This window comes from Haliotis asinina, chromosome 11, assembly GCF_037392515.1.
Source record: "Haliotis asinina isolate JCU_RB_2024 chromosome 11, JCU_Hal_asi_v2, whole genome shotgun sequence".
Lineage (NCBI taxonomy): Eukaryota > Metazoa > Mollusca > Gastropoda > Lepetellida > Haliotidae > Haliotis > Haliotis asinina.
In genome coordinates, this window is record NC_090290.1 from 56,363,436 (window position 1) to 56,389,653 (window position 26,218).

Below are 26,218 nucleotides of genomic sequence, written 5' to 3' on the forward strand. Positions count from 1 at the left end.
CAAAGCACTATTGATGAACATATACAGTAAGTGTGAAGACCATATGGACAAGCCAAAACTGTTACAGAGGGAAACCTGAAATCTCCTTAAATCAACTCAAGACTCCTATTTCCTGACAGTCTTGGTACTGGTTACAGAATCAACCTCAGAACCTCCCTACTTCAATGCCAATTTTTTAAGTACCATGCCATATAAATTCATGCCATACTCACCGCTGGCAGAGTAATCATCCAATCAAATTATCCTGATCAGCAGTTCCTATCATGCTATGGTCTCGCATACCCCAACCAGCAATAAAACCACTCTGATGTTTCCAGCTATACCTTATGAATGCAAAACCTTGGAATACGCTTACATTTGTAACATTTTCGAAATCAGATGGTTTTCTCTGTCTGCACTGTTTCACAAAGAGCAACTGTTTATAAGAAACTTACACATAATCATCTGATGAGATGGTATCTTTTCATGAAGTTTTCTGAAATCCATTTTCTTTCTGTTTTTCAATATCCAACTTCAAACAGTCAATCACCAAGTACTTAATTCACCAAGATGAGATGTAACAAGACCTCAAACAGTAAATAACCTAAACAGAATTTCAAAGACAAGCTTGAAAACATCACACAATCATCTACAAAAACCAGCAGAGATTAGTCTTTGGAGATGAAAGTAATCGCTTACCATGGTAAAATGGAAAACGACTATGAGTCTTTGTTACTTACAGTGAACACAGATTCAAAGGTAACGTCAAAGGTTTCCTTGGAACATACGAACAATCCAGCCTGCGAAAGCACACACCAGACTCTCAATCCCTCCCTGACAGTATGGTAGCATATATTCTAAAGATCTCAATCCCGTTAGAGCTATAACCTCACAAACGAGTCAGCTGATTCTCTGCCAAGTGATGACGTCTACTTCTCCAGTGGGAGTTGGTCTAAGTATCCATTCGATGCATAGTTCTTGGCAGCTTCACTTAAAACAAATACATGTCTAAACTTCCCATGTTTACTTCACCTGGTACCACAGTCAGTGCAGACCTCCCTGTTTCACTACGTCAGTCGAGAAATGTGGAAATTCTTCACAGAAAGCACATTTGGTAGAATCCCTCTGCATATATCCTGTGGTTGTTTCCACAGCACACCCAAGCGTAACTATTGATTTACGAAGCACATTCACAGCGCCCAATAGAAGGGAGCCGCTCCACAGATATTGAAAAATCCATAACACCAAACGTCCAATTCTGTCGATTTCACCAGTGATGGTAAAAACTTCTTTCTCTGACGTCATAGGACTCGGGCCAATAACAAGTCTAAGAGATTAGCAAGCTTTAAGATAAACATCTGTCAGAAATTGTCCAGTGCCATACACCAACAGGGACACTGCTGAATCTAACGACAAGGCTCTAAAACAAAAAGCCTGGTTCTGCCATGATGTCCTTGCAGTAAGGTCCAACCCTAGAAGAACCAATTAAGCTCTCTACTGCTGGCCTTGGGTTATATAAGCCAGTGAACCTATCCAATTTCTTTTCCAGCTGCCTTATCCCAATGCAATATGCTTCAACCCTCTCCCATGTCAAAACACTTGGCAGCCCTATTTCACTATGCACCTACATAGTAAACATGATGGAATTTCCGGGATTCTTGAAATTAACATTTTTATTGCATTCCTTTGAAGAATTTTAACCAGAATTCTTATTACGGTGTGAAAAAATTGCCTATTCAATCACAGTCAGATAAAAAACGAAATGAGTTATACATACATGATTCCGATAAATTAAAAAAGACAAAAATAACCAGCACTGAAAAATATAATCCCAAGCAATGACACTGTTTTCTGAGCTCAAGGCACAATTTGATGCAGTTGTAGAAGAATGCTGCTAGGATCTTTTACACAACTAACATTTCAGTCAATATTTCTTTGTTTAACTGGAAGAACTCGCCATGCCTTGAGGGGCTGATCCAATTTATGGATCAACCCTCAGCTTAAAAGACCTCAGATACGGTCCCTGGAACACCCTGGAATTTGGCAGTGATTTGTGAAAATGCAGCTTATGAGAGCCATCTGCTTTTGTTGCAGCCTGTCATTGTCTCCAAACAAAAAACTTGGAATCAAACATTCCTCCAATTACTCTCAAGTTTCCGATGATCTGGTGAGGATGGTTTTAGTGGGTGTATGGATGAGTGAGAGGTCAGCAGTCTGTAATGTTATATCACAGGAGCTTGTACATTATCAAGTTTGGGCGAAACTAGTGAACGATATAATGAGCAAAACTACAACCTTCAGAGCAAACCGACACATCTTCTTCAGTTGTAAGAATCAGTCCCACTACTCGTATCCATAGTGTGATCAAGCTATTATGAATGATGTAATTCCTATGCTCCAAATATACTTAGATCAATACGGTGTGAAACCTGAGGCTAACCCTTGGTACATGACGTGATGTCCTTTGCCAACCAGTGTTCTATAGCTGGAAGTCTAACCAATGGCTGATAGCTGGAAGTCTGGTTCTAACCAGTGGTTGATAGAGTGAAGTCTTCTGTCAACCAATGACTGATAGCTAGAAGTCAGGTACTAACCAATGGCTGACAGCTAGAAATCTGATGCTAACCAGTGGTTGATAGAGCAAAGTCTTTTGTCAACTAGTGGTTGAAGGCTTGAAGTTTGGTGCCAACCAATGGCTAATAGGTTGAAAATTTGGTGGCAGTCAATGGCTGATAGAGTGAAGTCTGGTGCCAGCAAATGGCTGATATGTTGAAATCTGGTGCCAACAAATGGTTTACAGGGAAAATATTGGTGCCACCCATTGGCTGACAAAGGCCACAGCCTACATTCTCTCATAATATGAAGTCCAACCTACTGATATTCCCCATTACAACACTGCATTAACGAAAAGAGAACCAAGATTCAAATATGACTGTGAGATTGCTACCATGAAAATGGCGCCATATGTTTGCATAACAACTCCAGATACCTAATACCTATATCAACACGATACCAATAGAAATCATAAACCCACCTTGCCACTTTATAGAGTTCAAAAATATTGTACAAAAGGTGATAATTTGTAAACAGAAGTTATCATAATCCCCGTGTAATCAGTTGATCCTCACTGTGGATGTCATATCAATGATATGCTCATGAGTGAGTGAGTCAGTCAGTCAGTCAGTGAGTCAGTGAGTCAGTCAGTCAGTCACTTACAACAGTATGACAGTTACATCATGACAAGTCAACTTCATGTTCAAGGAAAGACAGTATTGACATTAACCACTTTTCTGAAGCACAGGTAAGGTGTTAAAAACCTCGAAACGTTACCAGAGCCACTTGCGCCACCCACACCACAACAACAGGTTCATATCATTGAACATCAGAGACTAAATGAGGATATAGATATGGATGCAACATGCTATAATTGGAACTGCTCCTCTTGACATGGACATTTGATTTCAGCTGGAATACACCCATGATTCCAAACTAAATGCAGGGGGCAGTCAATAAAATCATTTTGTTCAAGTCTATACATTTCAACTTTCCTGCATTCAGAGGAATCTAATACTGTCCTTTACTGAACTGAACACAACAATGAACAACAAAGCAGAACATCCTTTCCTTTTCACTGGTCCTGTTGTCCGTGAACTAAATTCACTTCCACAAAACCAAACATTAGCTGTAACTATAACAACATAAACAAGAAAGTTTAGATTCCATTTGGGATTTCTTACTGACATTTGCAAGAGATTTGGATGTGCTTAGCCTCTATTGTTTAGATAAATACCTGCTCACTGATGTTCATTCCCTCTGCAGGTACAAAACATCCATGAGAAACAATAGAAGAAGATCAGTAAAAAGACTAGAAAACCTGTCAAACTGTATATCCAACAGTCAACTCAACTATAGGTACCACATATGATTGACATACCTGAGTCCTTTAAGCCCCAATCTTTTCCTCAGTCTGCCCCCTGAACACCTTGACTATCAAACACAGGGCACACTCTGACAAGCATCCGTTAGGTATATAACAAATACATATTGCAGCGCCCCCTGGAGGTGAAGGAGCCTCAGACAGGAAGTGAGGCAATTACTCGGCACATGTTCACTGTTTCCCCCAAACTCTTTCATTTCCTTTACCCATGATAAAAAAATGTGTATTTGTAAGCTACTTAACTTCTCATGGTGAAGAAAAGATTTCATTAAACCTGGTGTTCTCTTGAACAAAGTGTACTTGTGCTTTGTCTGTTTAAAACAAGACACCTTTTTCTCTTCTTGCCAATATATATCACACATATAGAAGTACAAAGTACAGTGATTTTTGAGAAAAGACAAAAGACATTCAACACTCTTACCATAATGGCAGCTTTGTTAAGGGAACTATCAGTGAGTGAGTGAGTTGGGTAATATGACAATTTTGGCAATATCTCAACAGGGGACACCAGAAATGGTTATCACACTTTGTGTCCATGTTAGGAATCGAAGGTTGGTCTTCAGCGGGAAGAGCAAATGCTTTAACCACAAGACTACCCCTTTGCCCCCTGGGAATTATCAAATATTCTGGCTAGAACTGCCCACAGCAGCTTTAGCTAGTTGTACAATGAATTAGTGGTTGCTGACCTGGTTCATTGTGTCACAACTCGACCTGTTTTATTACCCCATCATTACAGGACATAGCAGTTGGTATCAATCACTGGTTCGTCTGGTCAATTATTTACCTGCCACCATGATACATGAAATACTGGTAAGTAGAGCATGAAATTAGAAGTGACACCCAAATATGATGTTTAAAATTACAGTGACAACTATAATTTCATATTGTAATTCTGGGCTGATCAAATATGTGATATATACATGCTGATATTGTCAAATGAAAGCACACCTTCCTATTTTCATTCTAAGACAAACCTTTCAAAATTTCAAACACCCTTTGATATCCAACATTCCTTTGACAGCATTAAATATCACAGTCATATCAATTTACAGAGTTCCATGATGTTTCAAAGGGTTTACTGTTGTTATACACCTCAACCCAGGTACAGACTGCCAGTCTTATGAACAATCAGCAGGAGTTCCTTCAGACAACCAACAAAGACACCAACCTAACAAAGCTTTAAGTTTGGTGGTAGCGTCATTGAGAAAAGACTGTCATGAAGAAAGATGCTGTCACCACTGGTATCGTTGATCTGTGTCTCAAGCTCTTTTTCTTTAACGTTCTACACATGTTAGGTTGCTCATAAAATATTTCTGGAACACATTTTTTTCCTAAATTTTAGAGGGTTACAGCCCTGTTTTCATCTGTATTGAAACTGAAAGTGGTGAATCACAACCAGAACATCATTTTTGTTGCATTTCTGTTACATATTTATCAAAATAGTTCAAAAGAAGAAATCAAATGCTCAAAGTTTTTAGATCTTATCCTGCCATTTCATAAATTTAAAACAGACCTGAGAAATGATTTTGATGACTGCTTCGAGAAATATTGATATACTAAAAATATTATTTTAAAACAAAATTTGTATTAAGTCTACAAAGATAATAATATATGCTATGACATTTGCGTGAACGAGATGTTAAATATTTTCAGGATTTCTTCACAGATGACTTATTTTAACGCTTTCATATTTGGGTATTTCTATTTTCCAAAGTGGGTTGCAAATCTTGAATATCCCCAAACAAGTTAATCCAATGCTACAGTCAAAATAAACAAGCCCCAATTAACCATCTAGACAGTCAGCTCACATCCGTTCAATCAAGACAATAGGAGGACTCTGGCTGGTCAAGTCGCAGCCAGGGAACAGAAACTTGCAATCAGTGGACAATTGTAAATTGCCACAAACAATACTAAATCAAGTCAGATAAGCAACAGACCTGCCAAAATTGTTGGACAGCCAGATAGTGGGAAATCAGGTTTGTTTATCTGTAAAGCCAGGTCCAAATAATCTGTCGATGCTTCTGTCAGAGACCAACACTTCAGTCACAGACAGCATCAACATGGCCAAGTCAGTGACCACATGAGAAACATGTCTGCAGCAATACTTACAGACAATTGGCAATTACCAGAAACGTTCAACTGTATGTAAAACAGAGATGCACTACTATCATTGTGAACTGTTTCAAGAATGGATAACATAAAAATCACTTGCTTACTCTGATCCTTGTAATTCCAAAAAAACATTCGTAAGCAATAAAAAACCCAGTTCTTCCATAATGAAATTTATACATAAAATGATCAAAACATGTAATAAATCAAGAAATGATACGCTATAGAATAATTTCCATTATAAAACAGTTGTGTAGTATGGCCTGTCTCCTATAAGTACCTTCAACAAAACACATTCAAATAAAACCTTTTTTCAAAATCAACAGATAAAAGTGATTTGTCCACTACCTACCAATTCCTACAGAACTCTTGAACTTTATCATAAATATTCCACTGATATTTTAACTACAGCATGGCAAGATGGCTTCTGATGCAAGTTTCAGGTGAAAGGTCACAGTGATAACAGTCCAACCTTGGGGATTTCAATATCTCAAAGTATATTCATCTTCTTTCTAATATGTAACAAAAACCATGATTACTGTTCCACACCGATACTGTGTCTTACATTAGACAAGACTAACCTGTCTTCTATATTGCAGGAGGGAATTTGTCAAGATATTTCAGTTTCTAAACAGATGTTGCAGAAAACCTGATCCAGACCTCATAAAAAGTTCACAAAAAACAGACTGCCTGTCTCCCACTGGTGGAGTGTAGAATATCCTTGTAACATACATTAACAGCATCTGGAGCGAGTGAGAAAAAATGCCTGAGTGAGTGAGTTAAGTTGAATAAGGCTTACGTCACCAGTGAATTTGAGTGGACCAGTCAGTCAGTCAGTCAGTCACGCATGTAGCAAGCCAAATGTTTTGTGTAAGCCCAGTAAGTTCCAAAGTTTTATATTCAGATAGTATTGAGGATCTGCCCAACCTTTTAAAAGGTAGTTGCACCCCTGTGAGTGAGTGAGCGAGTGAGTGAGTGAGCGAGTGACTGAGTGAGGAAGCAAGGTAGCAAGACAAGCGACATTGCTTACAGTGAGACATGGATATTCTGCATGATGGTAGAACCAAACTACAGACACCCCAACTGGGTTATACACGAACTCTACGAGTCTGCAGTAAAAGTAGCCTGTCTCACAGTCCCTGCACTACATTATTTCCCATACTGCCAAACCCTTCCCTGCAATGCTAAAGCCCTAAATGAAGCAAGATTTCCTCACGTTCTGAATCTCTGGTCTCCCTGAGCCTCCTTTTCATTTTATATGGGTTTGTTCCTATGAAAATTATATATGTTCAGAGACTAAGTGATAGTTTGTTGGAGAAGTAGCTATTGTTTCATGGACAGAAAGGAAACAAGAAACTAGTACCTCCATGGAAACAAGTAAATGAGACTGAGTTATAACTGAAAAATGGTCCCTAAACAATAGAATACAGGTCCAAATGGTCCTTCGAGAATGGATTACTGGTCAAGACAGTCACAGGAAAATTGAACAAAAGGTCTGTTTGGTCCTTGGAGGATGGAGTACTGGTCCACACAGTCACCGAAAAATTGAACAAAGGGTCTATTTGGTCCTTGGAAGATGGAGCGTAGGTCCAATTGGTCCTTGAAAAAAAGAATTACTGGTCCAAATGGTTCATGGAAGATTTACTCACCCTCCGAGTTAAGGAAGGAGAACCGGAAGCTCTCCATGGCCATCTTGGGAGTGACTATTGTCTTGTTTCGGCGCCGCACAGTCCCTGTGCCATCAGAGTCCACATTCTGGAAATAAAAGCATTCAGTTTACAATCTTCTCATAAACACAACACAAATCATTATCTTCATTTAGTCATCATAAGTGAGTAAACTGGGCTTGACACTACTGCCTCGCTCAGTGCAATCGCGTTACCACTTTAGTCTGGATGACCTGCCTCATTTTACTAATGGTCAAGATAATTGGGGCATCTCAGGTGTGAACAATTTGATCTCATCTGTAAGAGTCTTCAGGGCAATATCATTACAGCTTGAAGTAAGATGTGATGTCAAGTCTCAAGCACATGAACCTAGAGTGAGTGAGTGCATATGGTTTTATGTCATTTTCAGCAGTATTCCAGTAATACCATGTTAGGGGACACCAGAATGCGCTTCACACATCTAACCATGTCGGGAAGTTCCCCACCATTCTTGGAGCCAGGACAGTTGAACTATCATCATATCAGATTTTCTGTAATATTTATCTCCCTAACATTTCCCTCAGAAGATCACACAACAATATCTCATTCCTCTCACACAGAAACAGACCATCAAGTAAGACAGCAGTTACAAACAACCTCAGGACAGCTGTAATGGTTTCTTGGGTGTACATGGATTATGTCTATATTTAGCCAATAGCGCTGTTGCCCCTTTTAATTAACACTAATATCAAACTGCAAGGTAATAGATACCATATTTTTTACCAAGTGTTCCCATTTAACACAAAATAATAATTCAAAACCTGACTGTTGACCTTTGATACTACAAAGGATATATTTTTTTGTTAGAGCCTAATTAGAACAAACATTCATCAAAGAAACGAAATTATCGGCGCCATAAACATGAAGGATCAATGCCAACTCTTTGAGGAGGAGGGTGTTGGAAGGAAGCAGCGAAGCATGTGTATGCTGTTCCTGTTGATGCTGGGAGAATGAGGAGAAGGACAAAACAAATTAATGATCTGTTTTATCATTGGAAATGTCTAGCTGATAATGTAAAATGTAGACACCTCTACTGGACAACATACTTCATGGCCTGCAGGCTATTTGAACAATGTACTTGACAGATCTCTGGTCAATGAAACAGTAAAAGTGTTATGGCAGGTTTCCGAAGCACTTTACTTGTTCTATTCAGACACTCTGACATTTTGCTTGTTTCAGGTGCTCTTGGATCTATTCAGAATCTCTGACATGTATTGCTTGTTTCAGGTGCTCTTGGATCTATTCAGACTCTCTGACATGTATTGCTTGTATCAAGTGCTCTTGGATCTATTCAGACACTCTGACATGTGCAACATATGTCATATTTGGGATTTCACTTTCTTAGTAAAGTACAAATTCTAGTACTTTTTTTGGTTGAGTCCCATCCGGGATTCGAACCCGCACCCTCAGAGTCAGGCACCTAATCGCCTCTACTAAGAAAGTGAAATCCCAAATATGACATATGTTGCATTTGACCACTTTCTAAATGGCATCGTGTAATCACTCTGACATGTATTGCTTGTTTCAGGTGCTCTGGCATCTATTCAGACACACTGACATGTATTGCTTGTATCAGGTGCTCTAGCATCTATTCAGACACTCTAACATGTATAGCTTGTTTCAGGTGCTCTGGCATCTATTCAGACACTCTAACATGTTTTGCTTGCTTCTGCTGCTCTGGTTGGTTTGATGGTTTGTTGTCTAACACCACATTCAGTGATATTCCAGCAATATGGTGTAAATAATCAAGTCTGGATCAGACAATCCAGTGATTGACAGCATGAGCATCAATCTAAGCAAATGGTATACAAGACATGTGTTAACAAAGTCAGTGAACCTGACCTCTTGGACCCATAAGTCACCTTTCACAACAAGCACGAGTTGCTGAATATCACTTATATCCTGGATCTTTATGAGTGTCAGATCTTCATGAGTGTCAGATCTTCATGAGAGTCAGATCTTCTGGAGAGTCGTAGTATGTACACAGGATTTCATATTTGTTTACTTTCTAGTCAATGACCAACTGGCATCAGAACTCTCATTAAGGTACTTTTCAGCTTTAGTCATGATATTTAAGAATTTCCAACAGAGGTTGCTGAAATGACAAAAAGTCCCCTGAGCATGTTGCCAGTAAACCACAGGTGTATATATAGATCCAGCTTGAAAGAACCCAGTGAGAGAGTAAGCCGCATCAGGAGGATGTGATGCTTGTTATTTCCTGGTAGAATTCAAGCATTCCACTGACTGTGAATCACTACACTGCCAGTGCTTAGATCTACACAACCATACATGTATAAGAGGCAACATTTACATGAAAATTTATAACAAAGATAGAAACATTTTGAAAAATGTAATTTCGGGGTGCTTTTTCTTCAGTTTTACACCACTTTTAGCAACATTCCAGCAATAAAACGGTGCGGGACATTCAAATTGAGCTTCATACATAGCACCCATTGGGGGAATTGAACCCAGATCTACAGCATGACAAGTGATCACTTTAAACCATGAGGCTATCCCACCGTCCACCATAAATATAAGATTGTGATTATCAAGTGACAGAACCACAAGAGAATCTAAAGTGAATCAGTACTGACAAGACATATTTCCATGATTCCAGCAGATGTGTTTTGGGGGAAATTGTTTTTCAGGGATTATGTGCACTATGTGAGATATTGTATTGCCTCAGGTGAATGAACAGACCATAAAATCAGCATCTGAAAATCTATATTTCCCAATAAAACATCACCTGACATGACGACTTAGCATTTCAATCATATATACTGTTCTCCTAGGCCTTAAGTAAATATAACCATCAGAATTTGTCATAGAGCTGAGCTGGAAATTACAATCAGTTGTACTTCCATTTTCTCAAGGCCTTGTGGTATTATTGTATAAAAAAAATATGCAATAACGCCACAGGATTCTGATACAATCATAAGAAGAAATGAACATATTTTCTACATTGGCACATCTGTATTTTTGGCATTTAAACTGGAAGTGGGAGGGTTGTAGTAAGTTTGCATAACAAAGACAGTTAAGATTTTATGAGCCATACATGTCAGTCATAACAAAAACTTATCTTCCCCAAACTAATTTAACATTATTTAAAATGTTTAACTCTACATTTTTATACATGAAAGAAGCTTCTACATACAATAGAACAAATTGAACTACATGACTAAATATCTCGTACAACACTACAGAACCCCGGAAAAGATGAACAAATATTATTATTTCCATACAGGTAGGAAAATCAATTTATAACAAACAGTCATAACAACAGGACAAAGTGTGGAACACACCTTTGTAAAGCAATACTCCATATTGACAACCTACACCCTCAGACACATGGACCAATCTCCATGAAGAATGTCACAACCCTTCCTGTTCTCATGAACAACCACATTTGCTGTATCAACGACATAAAACAGTTACTCTAAGCTATGAAAAGAAGTTGTACATCTATAAAGATATTTTAATTGGAAATAGTTCTTATCTTGAATGTATCACCAATGCCTACAAAAACAGTATACATGGTAGACTGTCAAATATGTATCTTCCTTTACCAATAACCAAAATAAATACTATACCATACAATTATGTTTTCTCCATTATTACTAATGTACTAATCAAAAGATGTAAAGTGAATGAGTAAATGTTGCATAATGCTGCAATAGCAATTTTGCACCTATATGTGGTGAAGAAAGACATAACAAGAAACCTTAGTCCTTCAGATTGTAATGAACTGTCAAGGCCAGTTAATCAAACCTTCACTTTGTAGTGGTATACCTTTGGAATGATGACAAACTCCAAATTTTGAAAACTGTCTCTGTGTTCCAGATACATACATCTCAGATGCATCAGCTGTCCTAGATACGTTAACAGTCCTAAAGACATTATCATTCAGAGATACATTATCAATCCGAAATACATTGCCAGTCTAAGACACATTATCAGACCTAGACACATTTTCAGCTCTAGATACATTGCCAGTCTAAGACACATTATCAGACCTAGACACATTTTCAGCTCTAGATACATTGCCAGTCTAAGACACAATATCAGACCTAGACACATTTTCAGCTCTAGATACATTGCCAGTCTAAGGCACATTATCAGACCTAGACACATTTTCAGCTCTAGATACATTGCCAGTCTAAGACACATTATCAGACCTAGACACATTTTCAGCTCTAGATACATTGCCAGTCTAAGACACAATATCAGACCTAGACACATTTTCAGCTCTAGATACATTGCCAGTCTAAGACACAATATCAGACCTAGACACATTTTCAGCTCTAGATACATTGCCAGTCTAAGGCACATTATCAGACCTAGACACATTTTCAGCCCTAGATACATTGCCAGTCTAAGGCACATTATCAGACCTAGACACATTTTCAGCCCTAGATACATTGCCAGTCTAAGGCACATTATCAGACCTAGACACATTTTCAGCCCTAGATACATTGCCAGTCTAAGGCACATTATCAGACCTAGACACATTTTCAGCTTTAGATACATTGCCAGTCTAAGACACATTATCAGACCTAGACACATTTTCAGCCCTAGATACATTGCCAGTCTAAGACACATTATCAGACCTAGACACATTTTCAGCCCTAGATACATTGCCAGTCTAAGACACAATATCAGACCTAGACACATTTTCAGCTCTAGATACATTGCCAGTCTAAGACACAATATCAGACCTAGACACATTTTCAGCTCTAGATACATTGCCAGTCTAAGACACAATATCAGACCTAGACACATTTTCAGCTCTAGATACATTGCCCTAGATACATTGCCAGTCTAAGACACATTATCAGACCTAGACACATTTTCAGCCCTAGATTAGTCAGTCAGATCATTATCAGTCTAAGACAAAATATCAGACCCAAACACAATCAGTACACCTACAATGTAGCCACTGTCACTGTACAGCCAGCACCTTAACTAGGAGACTGCCCTGTCCACTACAACCAATCATAATTGATCGCTATTGCCAATGAATCAGACCGCTTGGCACAAACCATAAATCACTCAACTGTAACAAACGCAATCCCATGTTGGAGACAGAATCAATTGGGTATTGACCACCACATGTCCCTAAGGAAGTGTGTACTTTATACAAACAAAGTTACTTCATAGTGCCCACAGTTATTGAAATTGGAAGTGTGTTACAGTAAACCAGCATTCTTCTCCATTTATTACAGAGGCTTTAAGTGTCGTTAGTCCAAATAATAGCAGCTATTTTTATACCCATATAGCATTTCACATGAAATAATTAATCTCAAACTATTAATATTTATGGCTCCCTGTTGGCATATCATACAAACAAATATTTGTAAACACTGTGCAACTAGAAACTGAATAATATTTTTTTGTTTTCCATAACTGGGTTTACTATCTGCTATTTCCATTGTTGGATTTAGGTGAAGAGTATCGACACAAAACATTTGACTTGTTGTGAAAAGTGAAATATCTACAACATCGCACATTACTGATCTAAGGACCGAGAGGATACTGCCCTTCCAGAATTGATTTATGGAAAATGTCTGAACTTCAAGGGAATTTATACTACTCAAATGTAGCTACAGAATACCTGAACTGTTACAAATGAACTCTACTGAATCAAGAAGGGCACTTAGACACACAAATTTTAACTACATGAATAAAGAGGCTCCTTCAACTTCATGAGTGGATTATGACACAAAGATGCAAACCCCCAAGTGTTGCAGGTAGTACTTTTAAGGGTCAAAATTTGTAGTTTGTCCATAGAATTAATAGTCAAGTAAATTCTTAAAATCATGATGGATTCTGAGAAAGACAATATGATATTTATCAAGAGTGAAGCTTTAATTTCACATACCTCCAGATTTCCAAATTATCAGCACCACATTTCCTTCTTGTCTCTCTTTGAAGAAAATTTATTGAATCACTGAAAATATGTTTTTGTCTACACATACAATTCTTCATAAATGTTTTTTACATTTCGAAGAATTTCTAGTGCAATCAATTATTCTGGCTTAGTTTCAGGCTAAAATTCATAGCAAGTCTTACTGAAAATGAACCATCTTTACATAACACAACCAAAATCACAGTGTGTGTCGTGGATCTCTACAGTGGGTCCAAGGAGCACCCCACACTGCCTCTGTAAAAAACATTACTCCTCTCAAGACTCATCTCCCTCAACAGATCCACAGTTCACAATCTACAAATATTCCACAAATATTCCACAAATGTCAAAAGTGGAAATGTTTGCCTGTTGAAATTAGGCACCAAGAAAAGAATGGCAAGATGTCATATTTTTCCTCTAACACTGACACGTATGAATAATCTGAGTCTCATTATACTTACATCTTTCTATTCTGGAAACACCAGATGCAGCCTAATCCTGCATAGAGACATTCTCTACCAGCTGTCTGCAACACTGTTCCATCCCTGTCTTCCAATCTTTGATCGCATCCATGAATGAACAACAGTGAGGAACACCTACTACACTATAAATACACTCCACAATACTTTCTGACAATGATCCCCATTCTCAAGCCTCTAACCTCAATGCTGACCTCATAACCTTTGACCTGCGTTCCTGAAACTGAGGAACTGCTTTTGCCAGGTCAGAGAGCATAGGCCACTGAAGAGGCTGTTTCCTCTGTGGCTCAGTGACACCATCTACTGGCAGTCGCTGCCTGGGACATTATTGTTCATATCCGTACAAGAGCAATAATGTGAATATCTTGTCAGTAAGGCAGTACTGTATATCTGCTTACAAGTGCAGTTTGAGAACATCTTGTCGAATGGACAATATGTGAATATTCCTCAATATTCTAGGACAATATGGAACATGTATGTGCCCAAGAACCATATTGAGAATGTCCTCTAACAAAGACATCATTATGACTTTTCCGGTGCAATATGGTCCATATTCCTCCACAAGGACAATACTGTAAACATTCTTCAACAATAAAAATATGGTCCACATTTTTACAAGGACAATTGTTCATGATAAAAAAGAAGACAATAAGTTATATATCCTTTAACAAGTACAATTGTCCATATTTGTAAAGAAGCCCATATCATGAATATCCTTAAAGAAGGATAATTGTTCAAATTTGTAAAGACGACACTATTTTGAATACCCTTTAACAAGGATTTTCTACAAAGGATACACAGCAATCACTGTACCCTTAAACATGTTTCACACTGAGAATGAATCACAAAGTAAAGCTAGGTGACAATCCAGCTGACACAGCAGTTATTCAAACAGTCACTGATGTGTGTTTTTTGTGGGCTGACATACATACATGACCTGTATCACCTCCTCAGGTCCTAACGAGAAGAAAACAGAAGAAACATGCTCACGCCATGTCACATACAACTATCACAACAACACATACTATCTACTAATCCTACTTTCTGTCTGTCATCTACAATCATACAAACTGTAGGCTGTACTGAATGCTGAGCTCATGGATGCATCTGCATAATTCTCTCCTTCAAAGAGGCAAGTCTAGATAAGCAAACATAATCCCTGTCCATTATTTATTATTTTTTAGAAATTATCATTTAAATTAATTTTTACCTGGGAGACTTGTGCAAGTCAAAGCTAAAAGCTCTCGGATCAAACAACTCAGTAATGAGTCAACAAACTCCGGTGTTTTGCTATATACCTACATAAGCTGTTATAAACCAATAACTGAACATATTTTTCAGAAACTTAAGGAGATACACTAGGATAGTTTTGAGGGTATTTAACAAAGTGAAATGAAAGAGGTGTTGGTGACACAGTGAGGTTAACTTATCCTATGCCTCCTTCCTCAGCACCACCAGTGGGATGGGATATTCGAACACCTGGTGTCATCATTAGCTGATAGTGATTCATAAACACATTCTGATAGCACAGTCAAAACTGGGCATAGGCAATCTCATCTCATGTTCTCGGAAAGTATTCTGATGACTTTACAAAAAGACACTGCTACAATATTAACACACAGAAGTTTTACATCTTTGAAGGGCATTTAGAAATGGAATGGATAAGAAAAGCAAGATTTATGGATGTCAACTTCTTTATTGCGAATAACACGATGTTTTGGAGTGTATGTTTGCTCCTTCATCAGGTGGTGAGCCTGCAAAAATACATCACCTGCAGGAAGAGCAAGTATACACTCTGAAACATTGTGTTATTCATAGTGATTTAGTTACATCCATATATCTTGCTTTTCTTAGAATGAAGTTTTGAACCCACTGAGTGAGTGAGAAACTTTGCCACTTTTAACAAGTTTACAGCAACATCAGATCAGGGACACCAGAAATGGGCTTCACTCATTGTACCCATGTGGAGAATTGAACCCGGGTCTTAGGCGTGATGAGGGAACGCTTGACCACTAGGCTACCCCACCGCTGCTTTCATGTTATGATCAGCCTGAAGCAACACAAAGCAATAACATAATGCATGCATTGAAATCACCCTCAAGTCATCATATCGACTCTGTATTCTATTACCAAACAGAAAAAGTGCATTTTCTGATAAGTTATCAGTTTCTGACTAATAGGGATGCATGTGGCATATAGTTTACATGCCATATCTCCCATCACAGACCACATTTCAGACACAATATTCGAATTACCATAACCAGAGACAGCCAAACTACATCACATATGAGCAGATCGATCATAACACGTTCATCTCCAAGGCCATCTTCAATGGTTTGGGGTTCTCACTGAGACCAATACATGTATCAGTGATTCTTTGATCTCTAACAAACTCTCGCATGTTAAGCGTGGTTTTCATCGCTTATTTCCACAGATGGTGCAATGACATAATCCCCATTTCCTAAAACCTCAAAACAAAAAAACAGAACTGGCTGTATCAGAATTTTTATGCTGACTAAGATCAAATTTCAGAGCTAGAAATAAAGAGTTTTATTTGTTAAACTGACATTATTTTATTCTAGAAAGAAGCCCGCAGCCTATATACTTTCGAACATCTTATTTGATATTTTTCTTTCAAGATTTGTAGAATGGACAAATTCTGAGGCTAGCATACAGTGCATAAAGTATGGGTGATTTCAAGCTGAACTCACAATGTTCCAGTCAGGAGACGTTGATCCTGTGCATACAAGTAATAATCAAGCAAGATGCCTGAGCTATAGTGGTACAACGACATGCTCTATAGTCACTGAGCCTGGCTACATTACAAAAATAAAAGTATTGCCATTGCCTAGCTCATTTTAAGCTGCTGGACGTGTTTCTTACATCTTTTCACTTATTAGCATAATCAATAGACTGCATAGAAGAAAATAAAACTGTTTACTACACGGGTTAAAATTGTCTTTCAGCAACCAATGCTTGTCAAAACTGGCAACTAATGGGATCGGATGGTCAGATTCTCTAACGGGGTGACACACATCGTATCACACATGCTCATGATGTCAACCACTGGATTATCTGAACCAGACCCAAATATTAACAGACCACAAACAGAAAAACACTGAACACAGCAAAAAGAAACAACAAAAACACTAAAAGTAAAACATTTTGAAAAATATGACTTTGTACCCAGCTGTGCCAACAAATCATAGAAAGAATAGGCTTCTGGAAGCGGATAACTGCCCAGTGCATCTCCTGACTGATGAAAGCCTGCCCACCAAGAAGCCCCGCAAGCATGACCTGGTGCAATCGGCTAAGGTCATTACTGTGATCTAATCCTTACAGGGTCAATTACTGACAGTAATCACATGTTGCAGCTCTAGCTCTTGCTTCAACAAGTAATCAACAGGTAATTATGTCAACATGTTGGAAAAAATCCATCCTGGCACTTTTCTAAATTATCTGCATCATGGGACTGATGGCCCACAATTTGATGAATGAACACCAGATAGAACATTTGGAGAATAGTCTTCCATCTTATTGATGTTAGCAATTTCAATAATGACAAAATGTTCACTACATAGAAGATAAAGATGAGCTGATTGTTTTGTATTACTGTACTTAATCTCTCAAGGCAGCATACAGAAATATAAAAGAGCAAAGTGTTCTTCTTCAGGGTATTACATATAGCACAGGAAGTTAAGCCAGCATTCATTTATTATCTAAAAACACATTACACAGTTCTCTTGTTGAACTGAGATCACTCAGAAAATCAGAATTTTGTACATACTGTAAATGATATATAAACATACTAAATATTGAAGAGATCTGTTCAAGGATATACCTGCTGCTTGTTCATACTCCGATACCGAAAGGGTGGTGGGGTAGCCTAGTGGTTAAAGTGTTGGCTTATCAGTTCGATCAGCTGAGGTAGATTCCCCATGTGAATACAATGTGTGAAGTCCATTTCTGGTGTCCCCTGCCATGATATTGCTGTAATATTGCTAAAAGTGGCATAAAACCATTACTCACTCACTCACTCAGATACTGAAAAATGTCCTAACAGAAAATCTACAGTTGTCAACCTGCTTGATTTTTTCTTTGACTTCTATGACTCACTTCAACTCTATCTATCTATCCTTGTTATATAGAAAGAAAAAAAAATACTGAGAAAAAGTAATCAGCTATCATGAGAAATATCAAGGTATCACAAACAGTGACATCAATTCCCCTAAAATATCTGTGTCATGACACACAACCTAGTGCGCCTGTTTCTAGGTATCAGAGATACGCTTTACCATGATCATCCAAAAACGTCATTCAAATGTAATATCTACACCATTCCTATGTCTTCCTGGCATGATGTCTGGCACACATCCAGATCATCTCGATGACATCACTAACTGATTCGGATAAGCTCAGACAACTACTCCAAGATACCTCATCACTCTCATCTTCAGGGAAGCATATCCTCCCTCAAATCTGATCACCATACACAGGGTACTGGACTACAGTCCATGTGATACGAGTTATATCTCCTACTGGAGTACCTGTAAGAGCATCATACACACATCTAGGAGTGGAACTCCTCACCTCTGTCAGATCATTGAACACCTGAGTGTCATCGTTAACACCTGACAAAAGTGTCAGATATAACAACTACATAAGATGCAACCTTATCGTCAGAAAGCATCTGTTCCTAAGTCTGGTCTGGGTTCCGGAAATAAGTATTTTATCAGTGTAATAGATTCATTATGCATTTTTAAAGATATCTACTATTCCTAAGATTTTTCAAAGTACCAAAGAAGCCTTCAGCCTTCAGCATTTAATCTGAATGAACCTTATCACAAATGTCATCTTATATAGTCAAATATTAAACTTGAAACAAAAAAATGACAGCTAAAATCCAAATGATCAAGCTTCTTTTCAATCAAAGAAGAGCCCTTGTCCATGACGTGCCCCATTAAAGGTGATCCCTTCAGACTGTAGAGTATTTTCTTGATACCTTGATTTCTTTAAGGAAGGTCTTGCAGGGAACATTCCTAAATGATCATGAATGTCACAAAAAAACTTCGTTGGTATTATACCACTGCCCCTGTTTTTACCAAACACTTCTAAAGCACGTGGAGAGTGTTTCGTCATGTTTATTAACTCTGCTGAGTCTTCCACACCTAACAAATGTACTAGACCAAACCTGCCTCACCCATGTCTACAAACACAAAGGCTAGACCAAGAATGACTACCAACTTCCATTCTTGCTGTTTCCTGCAAGGCGAGTCTGGTTGGAAAGGTCAAGACATTTGTATTCATCTGGTACATTTCACAACTTCATGGAGCTACATCATCTGATGATCTGAATTTCTTGCACCACAGACCAGTGCCAATGGACTTCTGACCAAAACACTATTCCTGGGAATATAGTGGCAATGGTAGGGGTACCAGCAGACGTATCTGGGTCAGCGTAGTTGGTGCCATGCCTGGAGGAGCTTTATTACTACAGGGTTAGAATCAATACTGATCACATTCATTTCATATCAGTTGATTGCGAACGTCGATTAGAAGGCGTATAGATGTGTTACATGGCATGGGCGGGGTCAAGTCCAAGCATCAGAGGCTACAATCAGCAGCGAGGAAGTCATTATCTTGCAGAATGTCTAGTACATCATTGTCTCTACATCACTAAAGCGCATGTTCTAGTTGTCCTAATTCTAAGATTCATAAAACTACATGCAGGAAATGTCACCTTTTTGTTAACATTTTACTTTTAATTATTTACAGATCATATTTTGTGGGGGATGTCAGTTTGTATGAGATCTGTCTCTGTTAGAGCCCTCGACTTTCATTGTTTAAGATGTGCACCTATGTTTTTGGTGCGACTATTATTTATATTCTCATATTTGAAATGACTTGACTCGAAGAAGGAAATGTGAGTATTTTGAGCATTTAGACTTCAAATCCTCCTTGACCTGCCTGGAATGCATATTTGAACAAGATTCCTCTCTCTGCTGTCTAATCCCTGGTACTTCTTGTCTTTTACTTCCTTCATGTCAGGTTACAGGAGGTGTATCTCTTGAAAACCTCGTGAGGATAAAATGATCATAGCTGCAACCACTTTCTATATAGACACTATACAACCAAAACACCTACGGCACATTTCTCTTAACTTCCTTCAAAATTTCAAAATCAACGATCACAATTTTAATATATATTTTCTTCTACAATATTTCTATTTGCAGTATATGGTCTTTTGAGTTTTAGGTTTGGTTTTTCAGTCAACAATGTCTATGCCTTTGAATGCGTTTGTGATTGTCAAAACAGTGCAATCTTGGAGTCATTATTATTTCACACTGATTTAAAGAGATATGCTCTCTCTTGGTGCAACAACAACCACAGTCTTCCACACAGATTTCCCAAGAACATGGAAAGGCCTTTGTCTCTTTTGTTTCCTCAGTTGAGAACCTCTGTTGGCATCCTGCCCTGAAAATGGCCACTGTTTGTCATTTCTTCACCATGTGAAACTCGGAGCAAGCCAATAAATGTGAAAGATTTAATCTGCATTTTTTCCTGGGATCGGAAAGCCAGGGGGAAAAGATGTGAACAGATTGAATTTAAATGAATTCTAGTACCATTTCCAAGTCTGGAGATAAACTGTCGTGAGACATAAGACCTGCTGAAGAGGAAATGGAAACTAGTCAGGTATTCAAGTGAGTGAATTCTACATCCACTGGTTTCCTATAAGCAGGAAAAAGGTGAGACTTGACTGACGAACTGACAATGCTTGGCAGTAGCGCTGATCAATACAGGAAAACATACTCTGATAAAAATATTCTTCCGTCAAGAATGAGACCCACTGCTGCTTGTCCTTGACGTATCATTCAGACATCAGTCCATGCTTCAAAACATCTTTACAAACAGCATGAGTCACACTTATAGAAGTCTACACCAAATACAGCTCCTGGAAATCTGAGTACACATAAAAAAAATGTTTACTTTTAATTTGAGTTCTTTTTAAGGAGCCTTTAAAGAGCTATAGACAGTAATAAGAATAACTGAATAACTGAAATTGGTAACAGGAAAGGAAAAACATGGGTGAAAAACATGAAATTTCATTATGATATTATGATCCTGATCTTGCCAGTAAAACATTGACACTAATAACACTATATGTTTGTTTTCATTTAATTACATTCAGTATATTTTATACATGAACGCCATAAGCAGATGATTGCACTTCTATCACATCTGTTTTTATTTAATTCTGAGTCAACATCATAAGGTGAATCCCTGTCAGGATCTGAGTGAATTAACTTGACATAGTTCAATTAAATACAACACTGAATCTGTGTCGAAAATGATAAAAACTGTAATAATACGTAGACAGAGTGAAAAATATACAAGGATCAGCTCTGTACTTGAAATCTCAATTCTGACAGTTATGCCAATTATAACCTTACTGAGCGAGTGAGTGAGTCAGTAAGGTTCTAAACTGCGTTTAGCAATATTCCAGCATTATCACAGCAGGGAACACCTAAAATGGGCTTCACACCTTGAACCCATGTGGGGAAGCGAACCCATGTCTTTGGCGAAGGCTGTAACCACTAGGCTACCTCACTGCAGCATACACTTTGCTGAACAGATTAGACAGGATACACTTGTTCAGATTACTTGGCATCATGACTTCTTGATTTGAGTCATGCTCTGGATACAGCCTTAGTCATACAATGATTTTTATGGTAGTTGAAATGTTTTTTACGTTTAACATTTTTATGGAGGATGATTTCACAACATATTTCGTCAAAAGGCTTGTAGAAAATGAAAGTCTTGGTCGGGTATTGATTTCTCGAAACAGCCTGAAGTTCGACTTGACTTGAGTGAGAGTTTTTACTCAAATTTGGGAAAATACATTCCCCAGAATGAACTGAAACTGTTATTAACCTAAAAAATTGTAGAAAATTTGAGTTTTCTGAATATATTACTTAAAGTGTATGGGCTTTTTTATTTAAAAAATGCAGCTGAGTTAAAATTTCAGTTGTTTCAATTTGTCAAACTCGGTTTGAAATTAACAATGAAGAATGCTTAAACAATACTTAACAATAAACAATACTTAATCACAGCACAAACCTCTAGAAATTAAAAATGTAGAACAAACACAGTTAAAGAACAAGGGGTTGACTTTAACTGAAATATAAAAAGGCAACTCACATGTAAACACACACCATTACTGTGTCTTGACAGACATGTCTGTATTGTCACAGACAAGACACTAAAGTAAACAGTTGGAGACAAACCTGGAGATCAAATATCATTAATACCTGAAAATTACACTGAAGAAAAAGAAAGAGCCACACTGAAATACAGAACACTGCCACTGTTGAAAAACACAGCATCGTAACAAACGCAGTTATATCTTCTGAAAAGAGCAACTTGCTGGTAAAATGCCATTAATACCAACAAATACCACAAAAGAATATGCAATGATGTAAAACACAACAATACGATGAAAATACATATCGAACAACAATTTTCCAAGTTGAACAGACAAGATACCAACATTAACCACCAAAATGAGATTGAGTTTTAAGCAGTAGAACCTTGTTCACAACATTAGAATGAAGTAGCTCTGGGATAACTACATCCTAGAATAACTTGTATACTTCGTCAATACAATCACCCGTCTTGAGCTCAGACTGATTCTCTGGAAATTGGAAAAGAGTCTGTGAGGTGAAGATGGTTCACGGGCTCTCTTCACATAGTGACGTAAGTAGCCTTCATGTTACTCACATCAAGTCGTTAACAAAGTCTGTAACAGGCCAGATCTACACCCAGCTGAGGCAGACTTCACAGTTAGAACCACTGTCTGGTACACTGTTTGTCAGGAATTCCGGCTGACCGGTGCACATCTTCTTGTTACACTAAAACAACTTGCGTCTGAGATTTTTTATAAATTTAAACATCACATTCAGCCATACAGGGACTTTTGAAGAGTAGATGGGATAGCACACTGGTTAAAGCAGTAGTTTATGACAAAACTCCAGGTTTGGTTCCTCCTGAGCTATTTCTTTAATACTGCAAAAGAAAACAGGTAGAAAAACCAACTCTAGTGTCCATGTTTTGTTGAAGGACGACGGCCTAACATTAATATGTTTGCCACTTAGGCTAAAATCCAGGAGCACAGGGGTCTACTGCCAACAAATCAATGACCATATTGACTGTGAATCAGGGATTCAAACCCACAATAGGATCCTGATACACCAGGGGAGAAAACTCTCCAAACTGCTGTATCTTATTTGTCTGGGCCATCTTTGCCCCAGGAAGTCACAAAATCACAAATAAACACATTTATCATGACGTCAACATCCTTGGGAGGAGATCCTGTCTGAAACCATGATGACCGTTACACAAGCCGTGTCTTTGTGCTATTGATTACTGGATTATTATAATTACATACAATTATATAATAACAATTATTATTATAATTACCTGATACTGACAGTGTGATCAAGCAGCAGGGGACTATGCAGTATTGATAACTTAAAAAAGTATTGATAACATGCAATATATGACTATTGGAAAGTAGCAGTATTATTAAGCTTTAAAAGTCTCCAGTATTGATGTCCATGCAGTATCAATACTGTGAGCATAACGATAATATGATACTAAGAGTATTGTCAAGTACGCAGTATTCATGAGAAAATGATAATTATCATATGGTACTGTTTGTAATAGGGTCAGTTCATGACAATAATGTACTGACCTTGAACTTGAAAAAAATATACAAATATAGACATGTTGTATCATTTAATGACCTCTCTCCATTTTGTCCTTGGCAATCGATCATAACAATAAACTCTAGATGTGTGTACTCCTGTCACTCCAACAAGACCTGAAGCTGATAATCTCTGCAGCCATTCTGTAACTATTGGTCTGGGAGGCTTACACCCATGCCCTATCATGGTTGTCGTATTTGCACACTGCAACACTGGGTAGGTCTCCGGCATTGTAGAAGGTGTCCTAGCATCTCTCAAAGATGTACTGACAATCTACAAACTGAATTCCTTGGTAGACAAACTGAAAGTGTACCCAGTAATAAATGAATACTTGGTAAATGTTTCCAAAAGTTGACATTAATTCAAAGTACACCATGTCTGGTGCACTTCTTCTGTGCAGGTATTCTGAACCCTCAGGACCACAATGATAATAGCACCACTTCATCAGGAATACTACGTCAGCAATATGAAGGAAGGTACTGTTTATTCAGTTGTCCAGAAAACAAAGCATTTTTCTTCATGTTCTTCCAATAAGGCATCTCAAATGAATCCAACATGGAGTTTAAAGTCACAAGTATTCTACATATGAGGAGTCCGCCAAACCCTAGAAGAAAACCAGCCTTTAACTACTTTGTGACAGTATATGCAGAAACATGGTAACTATTTTGTTTGGGTGTCACTGGATTCCAGTTACACAATGACCACCTGTATAAAATCAAGTCTGGATGCGACCATCCTGGGATTGAACCATTGGCAATGATCCACATAACCCAGACACACAAATCACAGTGAGCAACTTTTCACCCACTCATGGCACAACAACCCACAATCCACCAAATCTCCAAGTCTGACAACCTTATCAGTATTACTGACATGTACAAACACATAGGTTCCAGGGACTAAATTTAAACCAGGGCACTATGTAACCTGTCCCAAAACAGTTCTGTATATCACACTGCCTGTCTCACACTTTGGAAAACACAACATTATGCAGATAATCCCAAAGGTAAGTGTTTCAGGCTTCTATTTTGGACTGTGAAACTACCTGTCAAAGACAGACATTGGTACGTCAACCTCGTGGAAAAAACTGGCAGAGGAGCCTGGCTTAATCCCAACGTGGGTACAATGTATGGGATACACTTCTGTGTGCCCTGGCATGATATTGCTGGACACAGCATGCAATGCTACCTATTCATACATTTTGAGCTTATATCCACCAATTCACATTACATCAGCTTCAGTGAAGGCTTTACAATGTTTACCACCCACGTCTCCTAGACACCACTGCTCACTGTAACTGATGGCCTTTTCTAACAGACACAGCATATTTGCAACTTATTCCATTTATACAAAAAATCCAAGGGCATAAGATCTACTTCATCATGTCCCAGCAAGTCTATCCTGTGTCTTTCGATCTTTATTGGGCTAATTTGTTGTAATCTTGGAGGCTATTGCTGGCAAAATGTAATTATCTAGATCAAGAGCGATGGGATAACCGTGAGAATCCATTCCTTATATATCAAACTGTAAAGCTGATTGGTTAAATGCTGTTTTAATGCCACAGCCAGCAATATTCATGCTTTATCACAGCATCCTGCAAATACCTGGATAACAGTCTGAACCAGACAAATCTTTGTTGTCAACCATTCCCTGGTGGAGTGAGTGAGGGGATCCACACTGTTTTGAACACACTATTTTATTAATATTTTAGGGAAGACAATGCACATCTTTGACACTGTGTGTTACTCACAGGCATAGTGCTGTAAACAAAGAATAAAATAAAATCTTATGAAAACCTACAAGCATGGGCTCCTGAAACACCTACGGAAGTGAACACTAGATAAGTCATCTTCAAACTAGATGAGACTATCGAGTCAAGTAGTTGGTTGAGTTCAATGTTAGACACTAGGTCCATCGTTGTCATAGGTGTCATTGTTACAGTGTTGCCATACTCCATTTTCACCTTCTCGTCTCTCAGTGTTGCGATGACAGTAATTTTCGGTGCATGAACCGTAGACTCAAACTGTCAATATATGTTTTATCAAGCTCTGCTAATTCGGACAGTTCACGGAAGTCTTCTTTTATTAATTTAGAAATTGAATGATCAGTAAAATCTTTATCTTTAAGCTACTCATCGAAGCTCTCAATTACATTTTTCGCTGCCTTACTTTCCATACGCTCAGCATGCTCATCTGTACGCTCAGCTTGCAAGTGAGGGAATGACACCTGATAAAAGGTCTGTGCAGCACATGCATCCCTCCGAGTGTTGTTTGGCAGCTCCAGGCACCGCCAGAGGTTAAATCCAAATAAATCTATTTATTTAGTACTTAAAACCTACA

At 38.2% G+C, this 26,218-nt stretch overlaps 1 protein-coding gene across 3 annotated transcripts in view; it reads right to left on the minus strand.

Annotated features, from left to right (window-relative positions):
• LOC137256179 (ras-associated and pleckstrin homology domains-containing protein 1-like) overlaps positions 1-26,218 on the minus strand; it is a 177,669-nt gene that overhangs the window by 33,123 nt on the left and 118,328 nt on the right. For 2 of the 3 annotated variants that reach the window (XM_067793886.1, XM_067793887.1), the window contains exon 3: positions 7,675-7,780. In XM_067793886.1, coding sequence (XP_067649987.1) covers positions 7,675-7,780 — 106 coding nt within the window. Of the gene's footprint in view, positions 1-7,674; positions 7,781-14,097; positions 14,245-26,218 lie in introns of those variants that run through there. The other variant, XM_067793888.1, reaches the window with a different exon arrangement.